General features: G+C 43.7%; 1 protein-coding gene across 12 annotated transcripts in view; it reads right to left on the bottom strand.

The window, feature by feature from the left end:
- The window catches only part of pcm1 (pericentriolar material 1), a 100781-nt gene that overhangs the window by 35826 nt on the left and 38522 nt on the right, over positions 1–26433 (bottom strand). For all 12 annotated transcript variants that reach the window (XM_033029502.1, XM_033029523.1, XM_033029517.1 and 9 more), the window contains 9 exons: positions 21651–21780; positions 20630–20764; positions 17209–17399; positions 14559–14810; positions 9499–9694; positions 8657–8802; positions 6163–6350; positions 5172–5349; positions 2330–2682 (listed from right to left, as the gene is read on the bottom strand). In XM_033029502.1, coding sequence (XP_032885393.1) covers positions 2330–2682; positions 5172–5349; positions 6163–6350; positions 8657–8802; positions 9499–9694; positions 14559–14810; positions 17209–17399; positions 20630–20764; positions 21651–21780 — 1769 coding nt within the window. The remainder of the gene's footprint in view (positions 1–2329; positions 2683–5171; positions 5350–6162; positions 6351–8656; positions 8803–9498; positions 9695–14558; positions 14811–17208; positions 17400–20629; positions 20765–21650; positions 21781–26433) is intronic.

Here is a 26433-nt window from a genome sequence, read left to right as displayed (position 1 = left end):
TTCTGTCCACTGTGATAGAGACAGAGAGATCAAAAAAGGTGTCAGAAACAGTCCATTTGAGGGTAGGGTGGAAGACAGCGGCAAAGTTAATGAAATTAATGTGTTCCACTCGGGTACAGGAGGCTGCCCTGATGCAGTCCATGTGGCGGAGAAAGAGTTGGGGGATGGTGCCAATGTATGTTTGGAACAAGGACTGTTTAATGTGACCAACAAAAGGCAGGAACTGGGAGCCATAGGAATGCTCATGGCGACACCTTTAAATTGAAGAAAGCGAGAGGAGTCCAAAGCAAGATGTTTCTTTCCTCCAGCTTACTGGATTTACATTCTCAAACAAATTAGACCACTTTCACTCTCATCTAAGATAGATGAAATATTTGACCACCTAATATAGGAAGGGGACCAATAAAGTAAACTGGCACGAAAATTACTCTTGTGAGTTAAACACATGCAAAAGATGTAAAGAATTTTATTAAAACCTAAAAGGCGTTTGACTTGGTTATTGTCCATTCTAACACATGCATGAGATTTGACTCTGCCGAAGCATATACTCGATTTTCTACTCCATAATTCAGAAAAAGATATCCATCTACTACTAACAACAAACATAGTACAGGTGCACAACCTTTTATCCGAAGATCCAAATAACGAAAACCTCCGAATAGCGGACATTTTTTCGGTCCTTGAAGAAAGGTCCTTGAAAACGTTCACCGAGGGCGGCCCGCAGAGGTGACAGCGGAACGTCCGGTCGGTCCTCGAAGAAAGGGGAACTAAATCCCCATTCATAAAAGGGAAGGTGAGGGTATATTGCGCGGGAGGGTTAATAATTGACAATATGCTGCTGCCTGCCCACTGAGTTAAAAAGTTCCCACGGTAGCGCGTGAGTCTTGCGTGGGAACTTTTTAACTCAGCGGGCAGGCAGCAGCAGATTGTCGCTCCCTTCAGTTTCACCCCACCTACACCCCTCTGCTTCCCGGCCATGTGTGTGACCCCTTCCCTCCCCTCTCCAGCTCCCCGCCCATTGCACCGCCGCGGGGGCTTTGCACTGTCTTCATGTCGGCAATGCTAGCAGGTCAGTGCCAGTCACCGGAGACGTCAGGACCAACGGGACACCGACCCCCAGGCCCACTGCAAGCACGGAGATCCCAGAGACCCACAGCCAGCAGCAGCCCAGCCCCGTTCCAACTCCAGAGGAAAACTGCAAACTGGCCGGAGACATCAGGACCACCAGAAGCCGTTCCCCGATGGGCTGCTACGGCGACAAGTGGCAGTTCGCCCACAGCCCCCTCATCGGGACACCGACCCCCAGGCCCATTGCAAGCACGGAGATCCCAGATCAGCAACTCCAGCCCAGCCCCGCTCCAACTCCAGAGGAACACGCTCCCCGTATGGGCAGAAGCTGATGGTGTGCAAGGTACGTCTTGTTCTTGGGGTCGCGCAGCTCGGGTTGTGGGCGAACTGCCACTTGTCGCCGTAGCGGCCCATCGGGGAGCGGATTCCTCTGGAGTTGGAGGGGGAGGGGGGTATTGTGCTGTTTGATCGCCCCCTACTATCCCAGGGACAGGGAGACAGGACGTTCACCGAGGGCGGCCCGCAGAGGTGACAGCGGAACCTCCGGTCGGTCCTCGAAGAAAGGGGAACTAAATCCCCATTCATAAAAGAGAAGGTGAGGTTACATTGCGCGGGAGAGTAGGAATCCCAAGACAAAGTTGAGTGAGCGTTCACCGAGGGTGGCCCGCAGACGTGACAGCGGAACCTCCGGTCGGTCCTGGAAGAAAGGGGAACTAAATCCCCTTCATAAAATAGAAGTGGAGGGTATATCGCCCGGGAGGGTATATCGCCTACCTGGAAGAAACCGGACATTTTTTCCAGGATGTCGTCTGCACACCAAAGCTCACGTTTGGCGCCAAACGCACGTCGCCTCTGCTGCACACGGATATAAGAGTGTGAAAATGTCGCCTTAGGCCGCCTAAGGGCATGTAGCCCCGCTAGGGTGACATGAGTGCGAGAGGTGATTCAATGCTGCGGTCACATTTATAAATTCAGGAATTCATTCAACACACTGCATTTCATACAGACATTTATTCTGCAAGAAAAAACTACATTGAAGTCTCAAACTCGCGACCGAGGAACTGCCGGGATCGAGGCGCAAACTCGCGACCTTGCGGATATGAGCCGAGCACTCTACCACTGAGCCAGCCATTAAAATCTACGCAAAAAAATTTCCATTCCGAAGACCAACAAATTCCGAATTACGAAAAGTGTCTGGTCCCAAGGCTTTCGGATAAAAGGTTGTGCACCTGTACTTATGAAACAAACAACAGCATAATACCTTCACTTATTTCTTGATGTTTCTTCTGATGAAAGGCCTTTTTACCTTTGCCTTTTGGAGTTTTGTCCTTTGATGCTAGACTGGCCTGTGCAGAGGCTTTTCTGGATTTAAATGTTTTTGTTACAGTTGTCGGATCAACTGGATCTGGCATACTACTAAAACTTTCCAAGGATTCCTCTTCAAAATTCTTCCTATTTTTCCCTGGAGTTTGTTGCTTTGGATTGTTTACACACATTTGTGATAGAGAAGTAGGTTGCTGCCCTTGTCTAGGTGATTGCATCAATCCATCTTTTGTATCATTCAACCATGCCATCTCGCTCTGCTCTCTTCCATCTCCAGCCTGTTTCTGGGCCCTATATTTAAAAAAAGATCAACTGTTAGATTTTTTTAAACGATCCAATGTGATGTGAAAAAGGACTTAATTAACAAATTTGTAACATATATTGGCTTAAAAATTAGATCAAATTAAAGTCCATAACTAAGGAGGGATAAATACACAGGTAGATGAATAAGAATATACCAATTAGGAACAGTCACAGGCTACTCAGATCTTCCAGCCTGCTCTGCCATTTATAAAAACATGACTGTACCAATTGTCTGTCATACAGAACAGAAGTGGGCCCTTAAGAACACCCTGTACATGCTTCCATTAAGTACGCATATACTTACTTATTATACTTCCCAGTACTTGGGCATAAGACTTCTTTGCCATTAAATTACAATAATTCATCAATAAACAGTTATTATGAGAGAGTATCTGCCTCCTCACATCCTTGGGCACTATAGTCAAGACTTCAACCACTCTCCACCCTTAAATCCACTCTAAATCTCCTCTTCTTTAAACCCACGGTCTCCGGCTTTAACTATACATCTCATCTTTGTGTACTGGAGTCTTTGTATGCCAGACTCATTGAAGTCTTCTCTGCTCCAAAGAAAACAAACTTGGTCTATCCAGTCTCTCCTCAGGGCATTACACTCCCCATACACTCCTGACCCCGCTTCCAAATTCTGTTCCAATTCCAATGTCTTCACTGACACTTACAAATTTCTACGGATGCACCATGGAAAGCATCTTGTCAGGATGTAGACAATAATGCTGGAGAAAAAGTCAGTGGGTGAGGCAACATCCATGGAGTGACGTTTCGGTTCGAGACCCTGTTCAAGACCGCAATAAATCAGAGTTGCGGATGCAGCCCAGTACATCATGTAAACCAGTTCCCCTTTGCACTCCCCCCTCCCCCCAAATAACATTTACTCGGGAAAGCAGGCAACATAATCAAGGACCCCAACCATTCTCTTACTTGTATCTCCTATCACGCATGCAGCATCTTAGCTTTTTTTTAAATGTAGCTACAATATCCCAGCCAATCCATGCCCAGTGTTTGTTGGCCTTCCACTTTAAGCCTCTTGCATTAAAATATATGCAGTTTAACCCCTCTGTTTTCTCTGTTGCTGGCCAATTCTTAGTCACATGTGTGACCAAACAAAAACGAAAAATTGTGGAATACATCTCTTCTGATTCTGAAAGCATTCCAGATACATTATTTTGTACTATATATGATTCATATTTCTTTTCAAAGTTTATCAAGTGAAATTTTTGTTATGCTGACAATGTTTGTTTAGAGGTCAAATATGGCGAGTCATGCGTGTGACCTCACACGGAAGCAATTTTTTTCATAACTCTTACAAACTCTGTGAATGATAAAAAGCTAGAATGTTCATATCTTTAGCAGACATGCATTATAGTTCTGTAGGTAGGAAAATAGCAATGACTAAGATTAATCTCTTACGAGCCGGTAAAGGGTCCAGGTCAGTGTGGTGCCCTGGAACGGGACCATGTAGCCAAAGAACTCCCACCCCTCCCCCCCCCCCCCCCCCCCCCCATCCACCCCCTCGCTCCACTCCCTACCCCACGCTACCACCCCGCACAACGTGCCTTTGCAACACAGGAGCAGTGGCACGGTGGTGCAGCGGTAGAGTCGCTGCCTCACAGCGCCAGAGACCCGGGTTCCATCCTGACTACGGAGTTTGTACCTACGTGGGTTTTCTCCGGGTGCTCTGGTTTCCTCCCACACTCCACGTTTGCAGGTTAATTGAATTTGTCCCGAGTGTGTGTAGGATAGTGCTAGTGCGCACGGGCATCGCTTCGATGGACCGAAGGGCCTGTTTCCGCACTATCTCAAACTGCGCTTGCACAGAAACCACTAAATAGCCCGCCTGCGGGCCGGATGTGGCCTGCGGGCCATAGTTTGGAGACCCCTGCTTTATGTGATGCCATCTGGTCACATATGTGACATTGGTTCGCTTTCCAAAGAATAGCCCTGCTGTGCCCCTGCCTGTCCTGTCTGCTAATATTTTCTTTTACAACAGTATTTGCCCCGAACTTCTCATTTGCACCTTTTCTATTCTTGGACCTAAACCCCTAACCATCTAGTTTAAACCCTCACGAGTAGCACTAGCAAATCACTAGCAACATGCGAGTATTGAGAATCTGCAAATTGCACAAATGTTAATACTTCCATGTCTCTTGTACAATGATGGAGGTCTGAATCAGAAGGTCAAAATCTGTTTTGGTATTAGTTTCAGGTGCAACATGCCCAGACTGCAACTGGAGAATCTGATGTATTAAACTCCAAAGAAAGTTCCTATTTGTTAGTGACTTCTTACTCCATATTCCCATCCCAACCCTGTCTATATCCTTATTGTCACAACATTTCTCCAATAACATTTCCATTTTTGGAAACTGCAGGAATGTTTTTTTCTTTACTACCATCATCAAAAGAACACGCAGAAGCATGCATGATATTAATTTATGCAATATTTTTCAAACAATGATACATACCATTTGTTATCTTTACATTTTGGAGAGTTACTTTCAAATGGCTTTGGAAAAGCCAAGTACTCTGTTTTTCCAGAAATGCTGTGTTCATTTAAATGTGGTTGTTGATCATTGCTTTGGACACTAATATTTTGAGATGCATCACTAAACCCAGGAGGAAATATTGGATTAACATTAAAACCTATTTTTGAAGAAAAAAGAGAAAATAATTAATGAAAAAATAATTATGATGTTGCAACAAAACAAAAGATCACTCACTGACATGACAAAATATTTTGTCCAAGACAGGGGGCATTCCTCCTCTGTAACCCATCTCAGGTTTCCTCTCAGAGATGAAACAGCAGGAATTACAATACAGTAGAGGTGGATTTCTGCACAAGTAACACCCGCACATACGCTGTCTGCTGGACCAATTAGGCAAATCATGTAACGAGCAAACAGTGAAGACAGAAGGAAAATGCAGTAATTGCGGATCTCACAATTTTCCACTATTTGTCTTTGCACTTTTTGCTCAAAATCAAATAGTACAACACACAAAAATATTGGTACTCCAATTTCCAGATTAGTACCTTCAAGAATTGCTTTCATTCTTAACCTTCATGTAGACCATTTCCACCAATGTTTTGGTCCATTCTTTGCACAGAAAGAAATATTTGACAGTTCATTTATTTATTTTTTTAACTAGCTTAGTTCAGATAAAAGCAATTACTTCTACTAATACAAGGAGATTTTCTTCCCAGCTGTTCTCAGGCAATGGAACCATCCGGTCAATAACAAGAGCGGTCCGAAGCTACGATCTACCAGATCAGAAACCTTCGGACTACCTTTAATCGGGCTTTACCTTGCACTAAACGTTATTTCCTTTACCCTGTATCTATACACTGTGGATGACTCGATTCTAATCATGCATAGTCTTTCCACTGACTGGACAGCACGCAGCAAATTATTTTCACTGTGCACGTGACAATACATTAAACTATAACCAAACACTTACCATGAACAAAAGAAGAACAATTTGGAAATCTTGGAGTGTTTAGTGGGTTAAAGGATGGAGAAGGAAAGTTAAATGGTGGGAAGATTAAGTTGTTGGGGGAAGGAGGTGGAACACTACTGTCTCTTCGATTTTCTGACTTTTTGTCTTGCTGTTGTTGATGCAGAAGGTCATTCAGCATCTGTCTGAGCCTACCAGGATAAAACAAGCAAATATTCAACACTTACCCAGAAGAATGCAGTCTATACCATGATTATTTTCAAGATACATTGCCCTCCATAATTGAATATGGTGTTTATAGTGTTTATACATAGTCCCACCATTTCAGGGCACCATAATGTTTGGGACACAGCAATGTCATGTAAATGAAAGTGGTCATGTTTAGTATTTTATTGCATATCATTTGCATGCAATGACTGCTTGAAGTCATTGATTCATGGACATCACCAGTTGCTGGGTGTCTTCTCTGGTGATGCTCTGCCAGGCCTGCATTATGCTTGTTTTGGGGGCTAGTCCCCTTCAGTTTTCTCTTCAGCATATAAAAGGCATGCTCAATTGGGTTCAGATCAAATGATTGGCTTGGCCATTTTCTAGCTTTAAAAAACTCCTTTGTTGCTTTAGCAGTATGTTTGGAATCATTGTCTTGGGATCAATGAACCACCGGCCAATGAGCTTTAAGGCATTTGTTTGAACTTGAGCAGATAGGATGTGTCTATACACTTCAGAATTCATTATGCTACTACCATCAACAGTTCTATCATCAATGAAGATAAGTGCGCCAGTACCTTCAGCAACCATACATGCCCCGGCCATAACACCCCCACCACCGTGTTTCACATATGAGGTAGTATGCTTTGGATCTTGGGCAGTTCCTTCTCCCCTCCATACTTTCTTCTTGCCATCACTCTGATGTAAGTTAATCTTCGTCTCATCTGTCCACAAGACCTTTTTCCAGAACTGTGGTTGCTCTTTTAAGTGCTTCTTGGCAAACTGTAACCTGGCCATCCTATTTTTGCAGCTAACCAGTGGTTTGCATCTTGCAGTGTAGCCTCTGTATTTCTGTTCATGAAGTCTTCTGCGGACAGTGGTCATTGACAAATCCAAACCTGACTCCTGAATAGTGTTTCTGATCTGTCAGACAGGTGTTTGGGGATTTTCTTTATTATAGAGAGAATTCTTCTGTCATCAGCTGTGGAGGTCTACCTTGGCCTGCCAGTCTCTTTGCGATTAGTAAGCTCACCAGTGCTCTCTTTCTTCTTAATGATGTTCCAAACCGTTGATTTTGTTAGCCTAATTTGGCTGATGTCTCTAACAATTTTATTCTTGTTTCTCAGTCTCATAATGGCTTCTTTGATTTTTATTGGCTCAACTTTGATCCTCATGTTAATAAACGGCAAAAAAAAGTTTCCAAAGGTGATGGAAAGACTAGAGGAAAGACTAGGTACTGAGAGTTCTCTTATACCTGCATTAAGGAGGCAATTAAACACACCTGAGCAATTACAAACACCTGTGGAGCCATGTGTCCCAAACATTATGGTGCCCTTAAATGGGGGGGGGGGGACTATGTATAAACACAGCTGTAATTTCTACATGGTGAAACCAAAATGTATAAAAATACCCTTTAATAAAATCTGACAATGTTCACTTTAGCCACATGTGATTTTTTTTCTATTGCGAATCTCAAATTGTGGAGTGCAGAGGCAAATAAATAAATGATGGGTCTTTGTCCCAAATATTATGGAGGGCACTGTATATATTATTATAAGCAAAGAAGCACAACAAAAAAGTCTATAAATCTAAATATCTTTCAGCTTTAGGTAGTGCAAACTTTGAAATTGTATATAGTTCAATTACAGATCGGGATGGAGAAATGGCAGAAGGATTTTAATCCGCGCGACTGAGATGTTACACTTTGCGAGGTTGCTTGTACGAAGAAGGTATACAGTGAATGACTAGACTCTTAACAACACTGATGTACAGAGTCTTGTGGTCCAAATCCACAGCTCCCTGAAAGTTGTCTGGAAGCTGGTAATTTGCCTTCATCGGTTGCTGTATTAAGTATACGAGACATGTTACAGATTAATAAAACTTTGGTTGGGCCGCAGTTGGAGTATTATATGGTGTTCTGGTCCCCACTGCAGGAAGGATATGGAGGCTTTGAAAAAAGTGCAAAAGAGATTTACCAGATCGCTGCCTAGATTAGAGGGTACTAGCTAAAAGGAGAGACTTGGACAAACTTGGTCAGTTTTCTTTGGAGCATCAGTGATTGAGGGGAGACCTGATTGAAGCACATACAATTATGAGAGGCATAGATAAGGTATTCAGTCATAACCCTTTCCCCAGGGTGGAAATGTCAAAGACTAGAGGGCATATCTTAAAGGTGAACGGGTGAACAGCTCATTTATTAAGCAGAATTGTTTTAACATAGATTACGAGCATATTAACTGCATATTCTAATATGCCTCATTATAAATAAATCAATCATGTTGAACATCACCTTTGCACATGGTTCTGTTGCCAAGCCAACTGTGAGTAACACTGATTTAATTGCTGCATGATGACATGAACTTGTGGTGATCCAACATTGCTAGGCATTACACTATAAGGGCCAGTGAGAAATGTCTGCAGAAGGTAAGAAAGTGCCTGGACAGAAATAAAAATATCACTTAGTGACACAAAACAGCACATGTCGTCCTTCAATCATGCATATAACTTTTTTTTTAAATCACTCAAATATCAGTCAGAAAAGCAATCAACTTCTTAGACATTAGTGTCACATTCCGGTGGACTGAAAGTTCGCTCTCCATTCAGGACACAAATGACTCAAATCTTGGCCTCATCATTCCCTTGATTAAATATTTTGCTCGACTAATGGCCCTTCCTACAAATCTCCATATTACTTTTCATCCTTGATTGTATTTAAGTATAGTATTTTTTTATCTGCTTGGATAGCATGAAAAACAAAGCTTTACACTGTATCGCAGTATACATGACAATAATAAACCCAAATCTATACATTTCAAATGCTTGGTGCTTAGGAAAGTCCTGCAATGCTTTGCTGCTGCACAGATATCCCTTATTTGGATCCTCTCTCTAAAATATATTATAGTATATAGTGTAGAAATGAAGCATGAGTTATCTAATTGCGCATTCTACAAACGTGTACTACCATCCGGCAGTTTACTAAAATTTAATTATTTTTCCCGATTCTGAACTATTAAAAATATTCATTCTCTCATCTCCCAAGTCCCCAAATGATATTTTAAACCCACTGACAAGTTGGTAGATGCGTCTATCTCGACTCCTGGATAAACATGATCTCACAGAAAGATTTCTTACTTGCTGGTCCTGCATCAGGCTCTGACACATATTTGTACTGAACTCTAACTGCCTGGTTAGTTGATTAACTTGTTCTTGCCAGTGTTCCCTTTCTTCCACATAGGAGAGATCAGCTGCCCAGCGTATATTTTCCTGTCGGCGCATGCCAACATTCTGTTGTTTGCTTTTTGCAGAAGATCTTTGTTTGCCCCTCCATCTACAGAAACAATCCAATTAGACAATAGACAATAGGTGCAGGAGTAAAATCATGTTGCAAAAAGGTCAGTCTACAGTCTAGAAACATAACACTTGAAAACCAGACAGTATATGTCAAAATCAACTGTCTTTACAACATTAAAATAGTGACTACAAAAGTGCTCCACTGAATACAAAGTGTTTTAGAAGCGAGAAGAGATTGAGAAAAAGAAAAACCTTCCATTATTTACTTTTTAAAAATACGTTATTCATGAACAGTGTTCAGTGCCACACCATTCCATTTGCTAACAAACAGAAGTCCAATTTTTAAGAATTTAGTGTTCTTTAGCTTTGTTTTATGTGGGGGGCTGAGGTCAGCGTGGTTCCCCCATCCGGGATGGACACGCAGGCCTGTAAGCGGGGGCCCTTGTTGACTGCTGTGAATGGCAGTCCCATACGGACGCTTGCCATTTTTCCTGGCCATTTTTCCGGGTGCAATCTCTATTGGTGGACGTGAGGGGACAGCGCCTTGTCCATGCTTCGACGCTCGAAGCAATCTCTTTGCGCCCTGCTGCGTCTGTTGTGCCAGTTCGCAACCCGGTGGCGGCAGTGGACAATATCTACGCACAATATCCTGACCCCTCAGTTTGCCTTGATCAACCCGAAGCATGGGGTTCAGCATCACATTCTCACTTCGGGACCACCGCTTCACGCCGGCTTGTGAAGGCAGAGTTTCAAAAGATAGAACCAATGGGAATAGTTTGGCGATCAAACAGCCCATGGGCTTCCCCTTTGCACATGGTGCCCAAGGTTTCCGGTGGCTGGTGGCCTTGTGGCGACTACTGCCGCCTGAATGACGCCACGATTGCAGACCGGTACCCCGTCCCACACATTCAGGACTTCTCTGCCCATCTGGCTGGAGCTAAATTCTTCTCCAATAACGACCTGGTCAAGGGGTACATTCAGATCCCCGTGCGACCGGAGGATGTGCCCAAGCCCGCTATCATCACCCACTTCAGGCTCTTCGAATTTGTGCGTATGTCCTTCAGCCTTAAGAGCGCCGCACAGGCATTCCAACGCCTGATGGTCACTGTGGGGCGGGGGCTCGATTTTATCTTCATTTATTTGGACGACATCCTGGTGGCGAGTCGTTCGTGGCAGGAACATTGCACCCATCTCCGGTTGTTGTGCCAGTGCCTGAGCAAGTTCGGGTTGGTATTAAACCCGGATAAGTGCCAGTTCGGCGTTCGGACCATCGACTTCTTGAGCCATTGTGTGACACAGCACGGTGCGGTGCCTCTACCAGGCAGGGTGAAGGTCATCCCCCATGTTTCCACAGTGCAAACTCTGCAGGAATCCGTTGGGATGATAGTTTTACCACCGATTTGTGCCGGTGGCGGCTAGAATACTGCGGCCTCTATTTCAACTGTTGTCGGGCAAGCTGCGGGACATGCAATGGACCGATGTTGCCGTGGCGGCTTTCGAGGGGGCGAAAGAAGCGTTGGCTCGTGCGACGATGCTGGTACATCCGCGGGTCGATGCCCCAACACTAACTGTGGATGCCTTGGACTCTGCGGTTGGTGGTGTGTTAGAAGTTTGTTGACGGTCACTGGCGGCTCTCTCGACATTTTCAGCCGCCAACGCAACCCGGCGGAGCATAAATACAGCAAGTTCGACGGGAGCTGCTCACTTTATACCTGGCGGTTAGACATTTACGTTATTTCCTGGAGGGCCGGGACTTCGTTGCATTATTGACCATAAGCCCCTCACTTTCGCCTTCGCCAAGGTGGCCGACCCTTGATCGGCTCGGCAGCAGCGCCACTCACCATTATCTCCCACATCGCCGGGAAAAGTAACCTGGTCGCGGACGCCTTGTCCCGCCCGGCTGTTGTGACCGTTCTCGACGTGGCACCGGGAATATATTACTTCGCTTTGGTGGCGTCGCAGCTAGCGGACGAGGAGATGGGGGATACTGAACTGCCATCACAGGACTGATGCTCGAGGACGTGCCTTTGGGTTCCGCCGGCATCACCGTCCCATATGAAGTCTCCACGAGGCAGCCGCGTCCTATTGTTCCGACGGCCTGTATGTCCTCGGATGTTCGACGCCATTCATAGTTTGGCCCAACCATCCATCCATCCGGGCAACGGTGGCTGCAAAATTAGTTTGGCACGGATTGCGGAAGCATGTCGGTCATTGGGCCCGGACGTGCATTCCCTGACAAATATCGAAGGTTCAGCGGCACGTCCGAGCGCCTGTTCTAGACTTTGCGGTGCCTCGCCGACATGTCGACCACGTCCATGTGGATATCGTGCGGCCACTGCCTCCGTCCCGCGGCATTTCACACTTGCGTACGGTGGTGGACCGTTTCACACGGTGGCCATCCCGCTTGCCGACACCTCAGCTCTGTCCGGCGCGCTTGCCCTGGTGGCCTATTGGGTTGCCCGTTTCGGGGTACCGCTGGACATCTCGTCTGACCGGGGTGCCCAATTCACGTCGAAGTTGTGGTCTGCAATGGCTCGCCTGTTGGGGGCTCAGCTCCACCCCTCGACGGCCTATCACCCCCAGTCGAATGGGTGGGTGGAAGGTTTCCACCACCAGCTTAAGGACGCTTTGAAGACTCACCTCACCGGTCCCAGTTGGATGGACGAGTTGCTGTGGGTTCTGCTAGGGATCAGCACAGCCCCTAAGGAGGACTTGCAAGCTTCATCGGCTGAGTTTGTTTATGGCGTTCCACTAACCATGCCCGGGGAGTTCATCCAAACTGCTGCCGGCCCCCAGGAGTCACCGTCTTCCATATTGGTCTGGCTGCGGGAGAGGGTCGGCGCCCAGTCTCCTGTCCCAACGTCTCGGCATGGTGTCGCTTCATCTCACGTGCCTCCGGCTCTTACGGACTGTCAGTAGGTCTTCCTCCGCCGCGACGCCCACAGGTCGCCCTTACGATGGTCCTATTTGGGTGCTACGGCACGGGCCCACGACTTTTGTATTGGACATGGAGGGGTCGGTAGGAGACCATGTTGATGGCTCGCTTGAAGCCGGGCCATTGGGACCTGAGCGAGCCAATCCAGGTGGCCCAGCCTCGCCGTCGAGGGCGTCCGTTGTCTCGGGTCCCACCTAATTCGTATTTACCGGAAAATAAACCTTTGCGTGGGGACGTACATACGAAGTCCGGCCGCCTCGATCGGCTGCCCACCGTTTTTGTACCTCCGGATCTGGGGGGGTGGGGGTAATGTGGTGGCACCTGGTGGTGGGCCATGCACTATACATAACCTTCAGCTCTGGGGGGGGTCACGTGCCCCGGTGACAAGAGGTAGGGGTCACGGTGTGGAGAGGTAGGGTGCCCGAGTAGTATTTAAGGTGTTAATCGCGTGCACACGTGGTTGGTGAGTGAGAATTAGCGTAGCAATAAAGAATCGTATTTTCAGACAAACTTAGTGTCTGGCTCGTTCCTTAATGGACAGCTCCGCGTCCGCTACAATGGGGTCAATATGAGACTGAGGATTCTCTCATGGATGGGGCAGGTGGTGAAAAACAGCGTGGGTGCACAGGTAGTTTAAGCGGTGATTCACCCCTTCTACAGGGCCTGTGTACTGTAAGGTTTCTCAAAATTAAGCCAAATGCTTCTTCTCCATATTGAATGGTCAGGTCATAGATTCTCAGGAGTCAAAATGGATGCTGCATTTCCTCAAAAAAGTAATGAGAGTATCCTTGTATCTTATACACACACTGCAGCACTCAAAGGTTTGCACACTTGAGGTTGGAGTAGTGGGTTACTGTGTTCAGAAATGGGGACATAACCAAATCACTTATTTTACCTCGATCCTTTTAAGAAAGATTCCAGAGGCATGAATTGAGCAGGGATGGACTTTCTCGCAAATATACATTCATTGCTATGGTCCTGTAACCAGAGTGTAATTTTCCGCTGAAAGAGAGCACCACATCACACCCTCTCCCAACCACAACTCCAAAGAATTAATGGTGGAAAAATTAATAATAATACTATTATCGAGAATTTTGCATATTCGCTAGCTCTTTTCATAAGTAATAATTGTGGCCTTTAAAGGTGGTCTATAATACTACATCCCACACATTAATCAAAATTCATGTCATCCTATTTGCATCAAGGGCAATATGAGGTGCTTTGTTCCCAGGAAGTTGTGAATGGAGCTCAGCAAACATCTACTCAATGCTAAACGATCCTTTGTTCAAACCCAATGACATAGACAAAGGTCATTTTCGAAGCAACTGTATGAGCCGTGGATACTCCCCCAAAAATCTGCCCTGATGATTTATATAAATGTGTGTCAGGTTTGGATTTCATCTAATGGAGGGCTTCCTCTTTTGGCGGAGATAATTGGTCAAATTTCCCCCCATAGATTCTTCCTGAATAAAGGTGGAAAATCATCCATTTGGAAATTTCTCATGGAACATTTCAGTGTATTTTCTCTCCAACTGCATCATTTCAGATTTTATTAACAAAAGACCATGTTCTGTCTGCCTACCTGCCCGCATTAACTCAGCAACCCAAGAAGTGAAGCAAAAATGGAGGAACTCAGCAGCATTGGTGAAAGGAAATGGGCAATCCATGTTTTGAATCAAACCCGTTGGACTAAACTAAGTAAATTAAAGCAGAGGAGAAATACCCAATATGAAGAGGTGGCCAGCAGAGCTGGGCAAGAGCTAGCAAGCAGTAGATAAATAGAGCTGAGGAGGGGTAGCAAATAGGGGGTGGGGACAGAAGGTTGGAGACAGTAATAGAGGCTGGGAGGTGGTAGGTAGAGAACAAATAGCAGTTTTGTCTGCTACCCAGATTCTCTTAGTTATTTGCAGTGAAAATGTGTTTCTTAATATATGCACTGGTTGAAGCATAGTCAACTATAACTAACCTGTTCTTGCTCTCTCTTGAATTGTGTATTCCTTGAATCTGGCTACGATTGGGATACATGGTATATGTTTCATGGGAACTTGTCTCAAGAACTTCCTCTGGTTGTGTAATCCCCTCAGATTGATAGTCATCATCGTCTTCATCAACTTCATTAGCAGCATCATTATGTAGCTCTTCATCATCCTCATCATCATCCTCCTCCTCCTCATAATCTAATACACCCTGGGTAGAACCACCCCATGTAGCCATTGTCCTGTAAATATTAATGGTCTCAAGATTAACTGGAGTTTAAATTATAACTTTGAAAATCTCAATTCAAAGCCAAATTAAAATTATGCAAGCAGAGACTACTTTCCTGCAATTTTCACAATTTATCCACAGATTCTGTACAAAGCATAAATACTATTTTTTCTGAATCTTCAGGCTTCCGAGTTATTAGATGAAAGAATGGATAAATTCTGCAGCTCTTCTGCATTAGGATTTGCTTCTGAACTAAACCAATAACTCAAGCAATAACGTCATCACACAAGTTAAAATTGCTTTAAAATGCCCAAAGGATGTTAAATGAAGCATATTGATACATTTTTTTTTAAATCACCAGGAATAAACTTCAAATACTTAGCCTGAGAACCTAGGTTGATTAAAAAAAAAACATCTATTGATGCTCCTGAACACATCATCAGTGATGTAACCTGGGGTCATAGGGTGTTTCGGGTCTTTCAACATCAGACACCCTCACCCAGGCGACCCAGCCGTGGTTGATCAGACCACGACTTGTGTTCAGGAGGCATTTGCTCCTCCCCATGGACCTCCTCTCCTGATCCAGAGCCATGTCGAGGCTTTCCCCACTGCCTCTGTGGTGTTCTTGATGGCTCCATTCCGTTGATGCCCAGTGCGCTCAAGGCTTTGTAGATCAATTGCCCTGCAAAACCTCTGCAGACAACCTCGATGGACATACACCTTGGCTTCCAGACCTGCTTATGGCAGTCTATGACCAGCTCTTCGTACTTGGTCTTCTTCCTCTCGTGGGCCTCTTCCAGACAGTCCTCCCACTGGTTCCAACAAGACAATTTTTTTGGTCACCTCTGAGACCAGGAGGATGTCTGGCCTCAGGGTGGTTGTGGCAATGTGCTGTGGGAACTTCAGCTGTTTCACCAGGTCAACAGAAGGGGGCGCGGGGGTTATGTGAGGGGGTTGTGGAGGGTTGTGGGGGTGGGTGGGGTGTGTGGGCGGGAGTGGGTGTGTGGCGGCAGGGGGGTTTGTGGGGGCGGGGGGTGGTGTGGTAACTTTGCTACCAATTGACATGTCTTCTACGCACCTTACTTGACAGCGCATTCATTGCCATCTCTTTGTTTACTGCTGTTTGAACGGCTGCTTCCTGCTTTTAGCTCCAGATGAAGTAGAAGCCATTGTGTAAAGACCATATCGCTATGTTTAAAGCCTATAGCACTCCAGCTGGTAGCGCTATATTTAGATCCCACAATGCTCCAGCCGACAGCTCTTTGTTTAAATTTCTATGCGTTAAACTGACGGCGATCTGTTTAAACCTGGAGCGGGGCAGGCAGCGATTCTGGAGAGAAGGAATGGGTGAAGTTTCTGGTCGAGACCCTTCTTCGGACTGAACTGAACTCCGTGTTTAAAATCCGTATTTAACAACACAAAATCGTACATCAGTATTCCTATCGCATTTTCGTACAAAATACAGAAAATCCGCACTACTTGGCAGCTGTGTGTGTGGGCAGAGGGGGCTTGAGGGGGGAGGGATGTGTGGGTGGGGGGGGTTGTGTGGAGGGGAGAGGGGTGTGTGGGCGGGGGGAGCGTTGTGCGGGGAGAGGGGTGTGTGGGCAGGGGGGAAAAGTGAACTCGGAGAAAAGACGGGGGAAGAGCCGTGGGGAGAGGGGGGCATCACGGGGGAGGTGGGGAGGAGCCAGTGAGGGGGACTAGAGGGGTAGTGGCTGGAATTGGCAGTGCGATGGGGACTCACAGCGGGCGCTGGTCGTTCTCCTCCGCCGGGATCAGAGTCTCCGCATTCCGTTTGGTGACATCTCCGACTCTGGGCTGGGTCTCCCACGCTGGGCTGGGCAGGGTCTCCGAGGCTGGGCTGCTTGGGGCGGGCTGCTTGGGGCTGGGCTGGGCTGCTTCGGGTCCCTCCGAAAGTCCGGTTGGAAACCTCTGCCGGCCATCCTTAGCTCCAGTAAAGACGCGATGGTGCAGGAAGGCACGGACCGTCTCGGGGAGTGACTGGTGAAGAGACTAATCCACGCGGCGCTAACTGGCAGGAGAAGAGATCGATCTGCGCACATGCGGTTTTTAAGATTTTTAAACCTTGGTAACTTTTACGGCATTCAACTGATCGGAACGAAACTTGGTGCACTCGCAGCACAAGAAACGGCGAGTGAACTGCCGAAAAATCGTAGTACTATCGCAAACCGTTTTTTGCACAAATAGAAAGACCGCCAAACCGGAAGATAACAATATCAGTTAGAGTTATGTATAGATTAGCAAAACAGACAGTTTTGATGATATAGTTTGTCTTGCTGGTAACAACATTGGTTATTCAGCAGAGATTATCCAATAATTAATAAATAATTATCAAACTAGAAGTAATGATCAAACAATCCAGCGATTTTATAAAAATATCCTGATCCAACCTTTCAGTTCTGCTGAGATACTGTGTGCCATGTGCCTCAGTCTCTTCACTTTTGACCGATGAATCTATAACAGAGTTGCTATCAGTCAGTGTTTTTTGTCGTTGATGCTCAGCCATTAACGCTTCAAGCTGTTTTCTTCTCTGACGTAATTCTTCTCGCAGAATTTGGTGCCTACGCATCTCTGACCATAGCTAATTGTGATTGTAAAAAAAATGCATGTGGTCACTCAATACAAGGCTACAATACTAATTATGATCTTAAAAAAATTAATTTGTTTCACATCACAATATAGCAATATCACAATATAGGATATCATAGAAACATAGAAAATAGGTGCAGGAGTAGGCCATTCGGCCCTTCGAGCCTGCACCGCCATTTAATATGATCATGGCTGATCATCCAACTCAGTATCCTGTACCTGCCTTCTCTCCATACCCCCTGATCCCTTTAGCCACAAGGGCCACATCTAACTCCCTCTTAAATATAGCCAATGAACTGGCCTCAACTACCTTCTGTGGCAGAGAATTCCAGAGATTCACCATTCTCTGTGTGAAAAATGTTTTTCTCATCTCGGTCCTAAAGGATTTCCCCCTTATCCTTAAACTGTGACCCCTTGTTCTGGACTTCCCCAACATCGGGAACAATCTTCCTGCATCTATCCTGTCCAACCTCTTAAGAATTTTGTAAGTTTCTATAAGATCCCCCCTCAATCTTCTAAATTCTAGCGAGTACAAGCTGAGTCTATCCAGTCTTTCTTCATATGAAAGTCCTGATATCCCAAGAATCAGTCTGGTGAACCTTCTCTGTACTCCCACTATGTCAAGAATGTCTTTCCTCAGATTAGGAGACCAAAACTCTACGCAATACTCCAGATGTGGTCTCACCAAGACCCTGTACAACTGCAGTAGACCTCCCTGCTCCTATACTCAAATCCTTTTGCTATGAATGCTAACATACCATTCGCTTTCTTCACTGCCTGCTGCACCTGCATGCCTACTTTCAATGACTGGTGTACCATGACACCCAGGTCTCGTTGCATCTCCCCTTTTCCTAATCGGCCACCATTCAGATAATAGTCTACTTTCCTGTTTTTGCCACCAAAGTGTATAACCTCACATTTATCCACATTATACTGCATCTGCCATGCATTTGCCCACTCACCCAGCCTATCCATGTCACCTTGCAGCCTCCTAGCATCCTCCTCACAGCTAGCACAGCCCCCCAGCTTCGTGTCATCCGCAAACTTGGAGATGTTGCATTCAATTCCCTCGTCCAAATCATTAATATATATTGTAAATAACTGGGGTCCCAGCACTGAGCCTTGCAGTACCCCACTAGTCACTGCCTGCCATTCTGAAAAGGACCCGTTTACTCCTACTCTTTGCTTCCAGTCTGCCAGCCAGTTCTCTATCCACATCAATACTGAACCCCCAATACCGTGTGCTTTAAGTTTGTATAGTAATCTCTTATGTGGGACCTTGTCGAAAGCCTTCTGAAAGTCCTTCGTCTCTCATTCAATATTCACTTTAGATATCAAGCAAAAGTTGAATTGAATGAAAATCCACCACTTTCAGCCACAGAAACATGTTTTACCCCACTATGTCCAAGCTCATATTCGTCAAGCTTGAAAATTCATATACCCCAAGGACCTAATTATATCCCAGAGTTCTGAAAGAAGCAGCTATAGAGATAATTTATGCTCCCGTTGCCATCTTCCAAAAATTTTGAGATTCTGGATTAGTTCTAAACTTGACTAAACTTGATTAAAAGAAAGAAAAAGTAGCAGAAATGAACAATCCTTCTCGCAATGGCAACTAAAATGATCAGTGCTCAAGACCCAACTATTCACCATCTACATCAATGATTTAGCTGATATGGAACATCATGTGGGTATAATGATGACACAGACTTTGTGAGAACATGAACAAAATGATTGACTGGGAAACAAGGTGTGGAAAAATGGGAGTTTTAAAAAAAGATAGGCAAGTTTTGATTCTTAAAGGAATCTGGGTGATTTGTATACAAGTCCCTACAATTTAGCATGCAAGAGTGACAGGCAATTCGAGAGACAAAGTGCAGTGAAGATTCAGCATATGAAATCCTGCGACAGCATGTCAGTCTTTATAAGAGGAAAGATTCCTTCACAGAAAGGATTATACATTTTTGAAATGCTTCATTCTGGACGCTTCGTCATTGAGTTAATTGAAAACAAAATCAATTGACTTTGGTGGAGACAAATGGCCTACTTCATACGTTCTTCTAATTTCATGCCAAGCTTTCATGAAAATCTCTCCCAGGAACCACCAACTAATCTTCTTCCCAACCACGTCTTAACTTCTCCAGTATATCAATGTTTCTTAAATACTATTCCGCTTTCATTTTAAAACTGACATTATCTCCGCAAAGTATTCAACTTTGATTTCTGAAGTAAGATTTGAGATGGGCCTAAAATCTGCAACTTCATATGCACACTGCTGGGTTTCCTTGTGTGAACCTGATGTTTGCAGTTCAACATCGTTTGGAGATAACTTAGAAATGAAATTTACGGACTAGCATATGATTGACTGTGAGATAGATGTGTAAATTCAATCATTGTAACAAGGAAAGAAAAACAAAACTGACCATCCTTTTGATTTGTATCACGTTCAAAACCCAAACCCACAGTAGCGGCCTAACAAGATACGCAATACAGGGACAAGGAACAGGCAACAAATACCAATCTAGCCAACAACAAAACTCACCCCTTGAATAAATATATCAAAAGCAATTAACTGGACTAAATCCATGACGTTTCAAAAGGAAGCTGAAAACATTAGAGCCAGATTTCCAGTTTAGCTTTAAGATGCATATCTCAAACACTTATTACATTGAGAGAAAAATAATCGCTTTCAAAACACACCATTAACAAAATTCCTACAGGGACAATCACATCCAAGTTTCGACTGAATGTATCTTACCTCACCTTTCACATAGTAATGACACATCCTTGCTGGTTTCAAAGAATCTAAAGTGTCGTGACTTGAAAATGTTCACTTATTTGCCACTTCAATGCTCAGCCTGCATCAATCTTCCAAAACCAAATATCCAGTGAATTCTCTCATCTTGCAACATTGGCATAGTGTATGCTCCCTTTGCTATTGATAGTGTAAGTAATGGATTTTAAATGTTTACTTGATGCTTTCCGTAACCCCATCAACTTGAAATGTGCCTCAAAATTAACCAGTATTTGAACATTTTTACAGAAATTTTCTCATTTCTCCTAGTTTGCTGTCGGTTTTCCTGTAAATATCTTGGGATGATTTATTGCCACAAAGATATGAATTAAATTCAAATTGTTGTACTATTCCATTTAAAACAAGTCATAAAGATAATTTACTAATAATTATATATTTAAACACAAGTACAAATTTACAGCTATTACCTCATTATCAGGAGGTGGAGCTGCCACTGGATCAGGCAATACCTTTGCTGTTGCACCCTGGACACTAACCGCAGGAGTAGATGTAACAATGGGAACTTGAATTTTCGATAAATTTTTTGCACTTGATGTTGGCAACTGCACGTAAGCAAACATGATGTGCGATTATATAGAGGACTAAGCAAGTCTATAAACAGAATCTGTGGCACAGCAAACCATGCATTGAATACTTAAAGCCAAAAAAATGAGTGTGTTTATTTCCGTAAAGCATGAAATCTTGTAATATGATAGTGAGATAATGCATTGTGTTCAGTTTTGGTCACCCTGCTATAGGAAAGACGTCATTAAGCTGGAAAGAGTGCAGGGAAGATTTATGACAATGACAATGTTGCCAGAACTTGAGGACCCGAGTTGTTGAATGGATGGGCAGGCTAGGACTTGATTCTTTAGAGCACAGGAGGCTGAGGGCGACCTTATGGACGTGTATGAAATCATGACGCAAGTAAATAAGGTGAATGCAAAAAGTATTTTTCCAAGAGTAAGGGAATCAAAAGGGTATATGTTCAAGAGGAGAGCGGAAAGATTTAATAGGAACCCAAGGACAACCTTTTCACACAGATGATGGTGGGTATATGGAACGAGATGCCAGACAGGTACTATAACAACAATTAAAACATTCGGACAGGAACATGACAGGAAAAATTGATGGATATGGGCCAAACGCAGGCAAATGGGACTAGTTTACACGGTGCATCTTGGTCAGCATGATGTGTTGGGTTTAAAAGCCTATTTCAACATTGTAGGACTATGAAAAATATACTAATAATTGATACCAAATAATTTGATTTAAATAACATTTTCGTTTCATATGATACATTTTTAAAGTTTAATAACAAAATAAAGAACCATAAGCAGCACAAACATTATTCTGAAATTTCTTGTCTTGCGTGTATTACGAAATATTTCCCCTATTCAAAATCAATGGAATCCCCCCCCCCCCCCCGCTCCGCCCCACCACCCCCACCTGTAAATGAGGGCATGATCTCTGCAGATGCTTAATCTTGTCCTGAATTTCAATCAAGCGCCTTCTTTCCTCTTGTAACTGCTTCAACTCATGTTGCTGTTGCTGAAATTTAGCTTCATAGAACTTGTCTCTATCAAAGAAATAAACATTCAGAAAAAAATCTATTAGTACCACAATTTCCAAGTGGAAACCTACCAGGCGAATATGCTAACATTAAGAAACTTACAAAACTACAACCAAGCCATATTACAGAAAACCAATATATGAAGACAAATGTTCTATACAAAAAAATCTTGAATGAAACATTATTAGTTTGCTGGAGAAAGACAAACTTTTAGATATATAAAAAGGATCATAGCAGATTTAAATGTTTGTTAAAGTTTTAATCGTTCAATCCAACATGTGCTTGACAAAACAACATGTTTTGTTTTCAGGAGCAGCAAATTCATTTAATGACACGTCTCGATCTCAATATAAATTGTGCTGGCATAACCAATTCGGCTGCATTTTTTTATGGCTTTGGAGTTTTTAAAAAATGGAAGTTTAAATTTTCAATGCAAATAAAACTGATTTATTTTGACTTTTGATTCAAAATGTGTTATTCTTTGGACGGGATATTAAATGAAGAACACATACATAACTATCAGTATCTCTTGGAATCAGAAAGTATCCAGTGGTGAAAGATTTCTGCCTTGCATTGACCTACTACAATTAATGCTGTCCTTTTAATAGGTTGTCAGTGCCAACCCAGAGACTTATTTTAGTTAAAACATTTCACAAAAATTACTTAGTTGATTTTATGACTAGATCTTTCATGGGGTGACAAAGAGAAACAACATAGAATAGCTACAACTTTGCATGTACATCTCCCACTTAAGCCATCAAATTAATTGCTATAAATAAAGCCTGATACATAAAGCCTGATACATAGTTTGTTTGTCTTTTTGCACAAAGTCCGCGAGCATTGCCACTTTTCATTTCACTGCACATCTCGCATGTGTATTTGACGAATAAACTTGACTTGACTTGACTTGATATTAGATGTTGTTGGGACAATAAAGTCTGCAGAACAACAGGTGGTTATAAATTTGTTATAAACCACAGAATCAGTCAGGAATAAATTAACACTATGCAAATATTTTGCAATAGATAACACAAACAAGATCAACTTGCCTGCTAACATTTTTAGGGTGTTCTTGGGAGACATTGTTGCCCAGCCACCAAAACAAAAAGCTAAAATAAATTGAAATCAATTTGAAGTATGAGAGAAGCCAGATAATCTGCTGTTTAATGTCCCCATCCAGGACATTGCAGCATTCTTTCATTTTTACACCAGAGCAACTGTCAAATTAAAAAGGAGATACAAGGAACTGCAGATGCTGAGTTGCAAAAAAAAAAAGTGCTAGATAATTCAGCAAGTCAGGTAGCATCTCTGGAGAACATGGATAGGCAACGTTTTGCATACAGTAGGTATGTTGCAAAACCTACCTTCAGCTGCGCTGCAGTTCTGTCGCTGCCCGTGAGCGCGATTTTGGCGCCTTTGAGAGGGGGGCGGGTTTTAAACGCGATTTTCTCTCGGCTATTCAAATCGAGGTTGTTCAGCCTACTTAGTTGCTGACGAAAAATCGCTGCGAGGTTCGTTCGCTACAGGTATTTTAAAACTAAATTGGGTTATTTAATTGTTAGAGTAATTAAAAATCATCCTCTAAACCCACGGCCGCCGCCAACGGGATGGATCTCATGTAGGGGACAATGCAAGGTAGGTTGTTTATTTTTTAATTAAAAAGCGCTTCTTAAGATCCCTTTATACAACATTTTATGTTGCGAGTAGCTAATTTGGGGGCCCATTAAATCCTGCAGTATTTTTCTGGGCATATGGGGTAATTTCACCGCAATGGGAACGTTCCAAACCAGCGCGTTCCACAGAGTTCCACAGGATCCCACTCGAAAGCTGATTTAAATGGCCATTAATTTACAGCAATTGAACACTAAATTCCTTCCATTTGGCCTAGAAATTAATGTCAATGAGATATAAAAATCATGTTTTATTGTGAATTCTTGTCTGAATGTTCTTTGGACACAGGCTATTTAAAAATGTTAATCTTTCCTTAAGAAATGGATAGATGTTTAGATCTAGTAATTGAATTTTGGAATTAGCTACAATTGGGTAAATAACTAATTATATGCTTTAATTTCAGGTCAAACAAGTAAGATTGTTTAATATTTGTTTCAGAATGCTTCAATCTATAATAACTGAAAATTTCTTTCAGTTCTCTTAATTTTTAATAAAGTTATGGGCTTTAGACTGTCCTCGATCACAGCTTTTGTGTTAAGTCAATGGAAAATCAATAGGGAACAAGATGCTAATTTCCGAGTATGAAAATGGCCACAACTTTTTTAATGCTGAAGATATGAAAGTGAATTAGGTGTCAAATTAAACTTTTTATGCTTTATCTGATGGGATAAATTGCAGGCGTGATTTTTAAAATCTCAAAATGTTGTAACATTGCTACATACAGACCTTGTTTCTGGCTTATTGATGTGTTGGCACTGAAAACAAAAAGTTGAACTAATCCACAAATTGAATTCACAAACTTTAACTGCTAACTCAAAAAGAGTGTAACCAAATAAGCCAGGCTGGCATAATCGATACTGAGGATTAAACTAAAGAGTCATAACTCTGAGCACTAAAATGACAGAATGACAATAAAGGAATCTAATCTAATCCTAATTCTAATCTAAAATGGACTTGGCTGAGGCAGTAGTGTGTTTTTGCGTGTGTCTTTATATTTTCGCAAAAACGCTACGCAGTAACAATAAGACTTTTACATATTCTGACTCACACTTTTCCCCTCTAAGCAGTGAGCAGCTTCACTTAAGATTTTATGCTGCTCTACGACCTGGGTAGGTGCAGTGGCAGGTAATAGGAGTGAGGAGGATGATGAGAGAAATGAGGAAGATGAGGAGGAAGATGGGGTGGGGTCTAGCTCCCTCCCTACCCTCCCTCACCCTGTACCTCCTCCCCCTCATCCCCTCCCTCTCTGCCCCCCCCCACTCCCTCTACCCCGCCCCACTCCCTCTCTGCCTCCGCCCCACTCCCTCTCTGCCCCCGCTCCACTCCCTCTGCCCCTGCCCCACTCCCTCTGCCCCGCCCCACTCCCTCTCTGCCCCCGCCCCACTCCCTCTCTGCCCCCACCCCACTCCGCCCCCGCCCCACTCTGCTCCCGCCCCACTCTCTCTGCCCCCCCACTCCCTCTGCCCTGCCCCACTCCCTCTCTGCCCCCCCACTCCCTCTCTGCCCCCCCACTCCATCTCTGCCCCCCCACTCCCTCTCTGCCCCCCCACTCCCTCTCTGCCCCCCCACTCCCTCTCTGCCCTCCCACTCCCTCTCTGCCTCCCCCTCCCTCTCTGACCCCCCCTCCCTCCCTCTCTGCCCCCCCTCCCTCTATGCGTGTGGATAGGGCGGGGAATGGGGGGAAAAAGGAGCAAATTAATAATATTAATATAATATCAAGGGGGGGGGGAGGTTAGTGTGCGTGTGTGTGCTAGTGCGTATATAGAATATAAAATAATTTACTAAAATCCTCATCTTGTGTTTCCATATGTATGTGGTCTGGGACCCGAGCCAAAACGGTACAGGATAGCGCATACATTTTTTGCACCACCTTACTCGCCTTTGTCCCGCGGTCGTTGCTATAAAGTTGTGTTCACATTTATGTCATATTTCACGTTATTCATAATTTTCTAATTAAAAAAGTCAAGTTTAAGAAAAATGTAACACCTAAATCCTTGCTGGCCCAGCTTGCAACAAAGTTGCAATCTGGGAATACTCAGTCCTTCCACCAAGTTTTTTACCAGAACAGGAGGGGGAGGGGGCAATTGCTATCGAGCAACACTCATCCTTTCAGCAAGTATTTAGCTTAACAGGAGAGGAAGGGAGCAATTGCATGTTTTTTTAATAAAGTCATCGAAGCAAGAGGAGGGGCAGACAGTGCTGGGGATACATCCCTGCACAGTTGGGGGCTATGGGCGAGTGCTGGAATCTGGGGGAACGGGTGAGTGGTGGAATATTGCGTTCGGGAACGGTTTGCATTCGGGTTTAAAACGCGATTTTCTCTAGGCTGTTCAAATCGAAGATGTTCAGCCTAGTTAATTATTAACGAAAAATCGCTGAAAGACCCCGTCGCAAAAGCTATTATTAGTTTTAAAGGCCTCGTAAAATAGTTATAGTAGTTTAAAAATCAATCTCTAAACCCGCGACCACCAGCAACCGCAGGGTCTCATAAAGCAAATAACTGAAGGTATGCTGTATATTTTTACATTAAAAAGGGCTTCTAAAGATCCCTTTATACAAAGTTTAATATTGCGAGTAGCTCATTTTGGGCCTATTATATCCCGCAGTATTTTTCTGGGCATTTGGGGGCACAAATCTACCGCAATGTGAACGTTCTAAACCAGCGCGTTCCACAGGGACCCACTGGAAAGCTGATTTAAATGGGCATTTATTTACAGCAATTGAACACTAAATTCCTTCCATTTGGTCTATAAATTAATGTAAATGAGATTTAAAAATCATGTTTTATTGTGAATTATTTGTGAATATTATTTGGACATTTAGGCTATTTAAAAATGTTAATCATTTATTAAGAAATGGATAGATGTTTAGATCTAGTAATTGAAGTCTGAAATTAGCTACAATTAGGTAACTAGCTAATTATATGCTTTAATTTCAGGTCATCCAAGTAAGATTATTTTATATTTGTTTCAGAATGCTTCAATCTAT

The sequence above is a fragment of the Amblyraja radiata genome, chromosome 1 (assembly GCF_010909765.2).
Source record: "Amblyraja radiata isolate CabotCenter1 chromosome 1, sAmbRad1.1.pri, whole genome shotgun sequence".
Taxonomy (NCBI): Eukaryota; Metazoa; Chordata; class Chondrichthyes; order Rajiformes; family Rajidae; genus Amblyraja; species Amblyraja radiata.
This window is presented reverse-complemented; position numbering and strand designations above follow the sequence as displayed.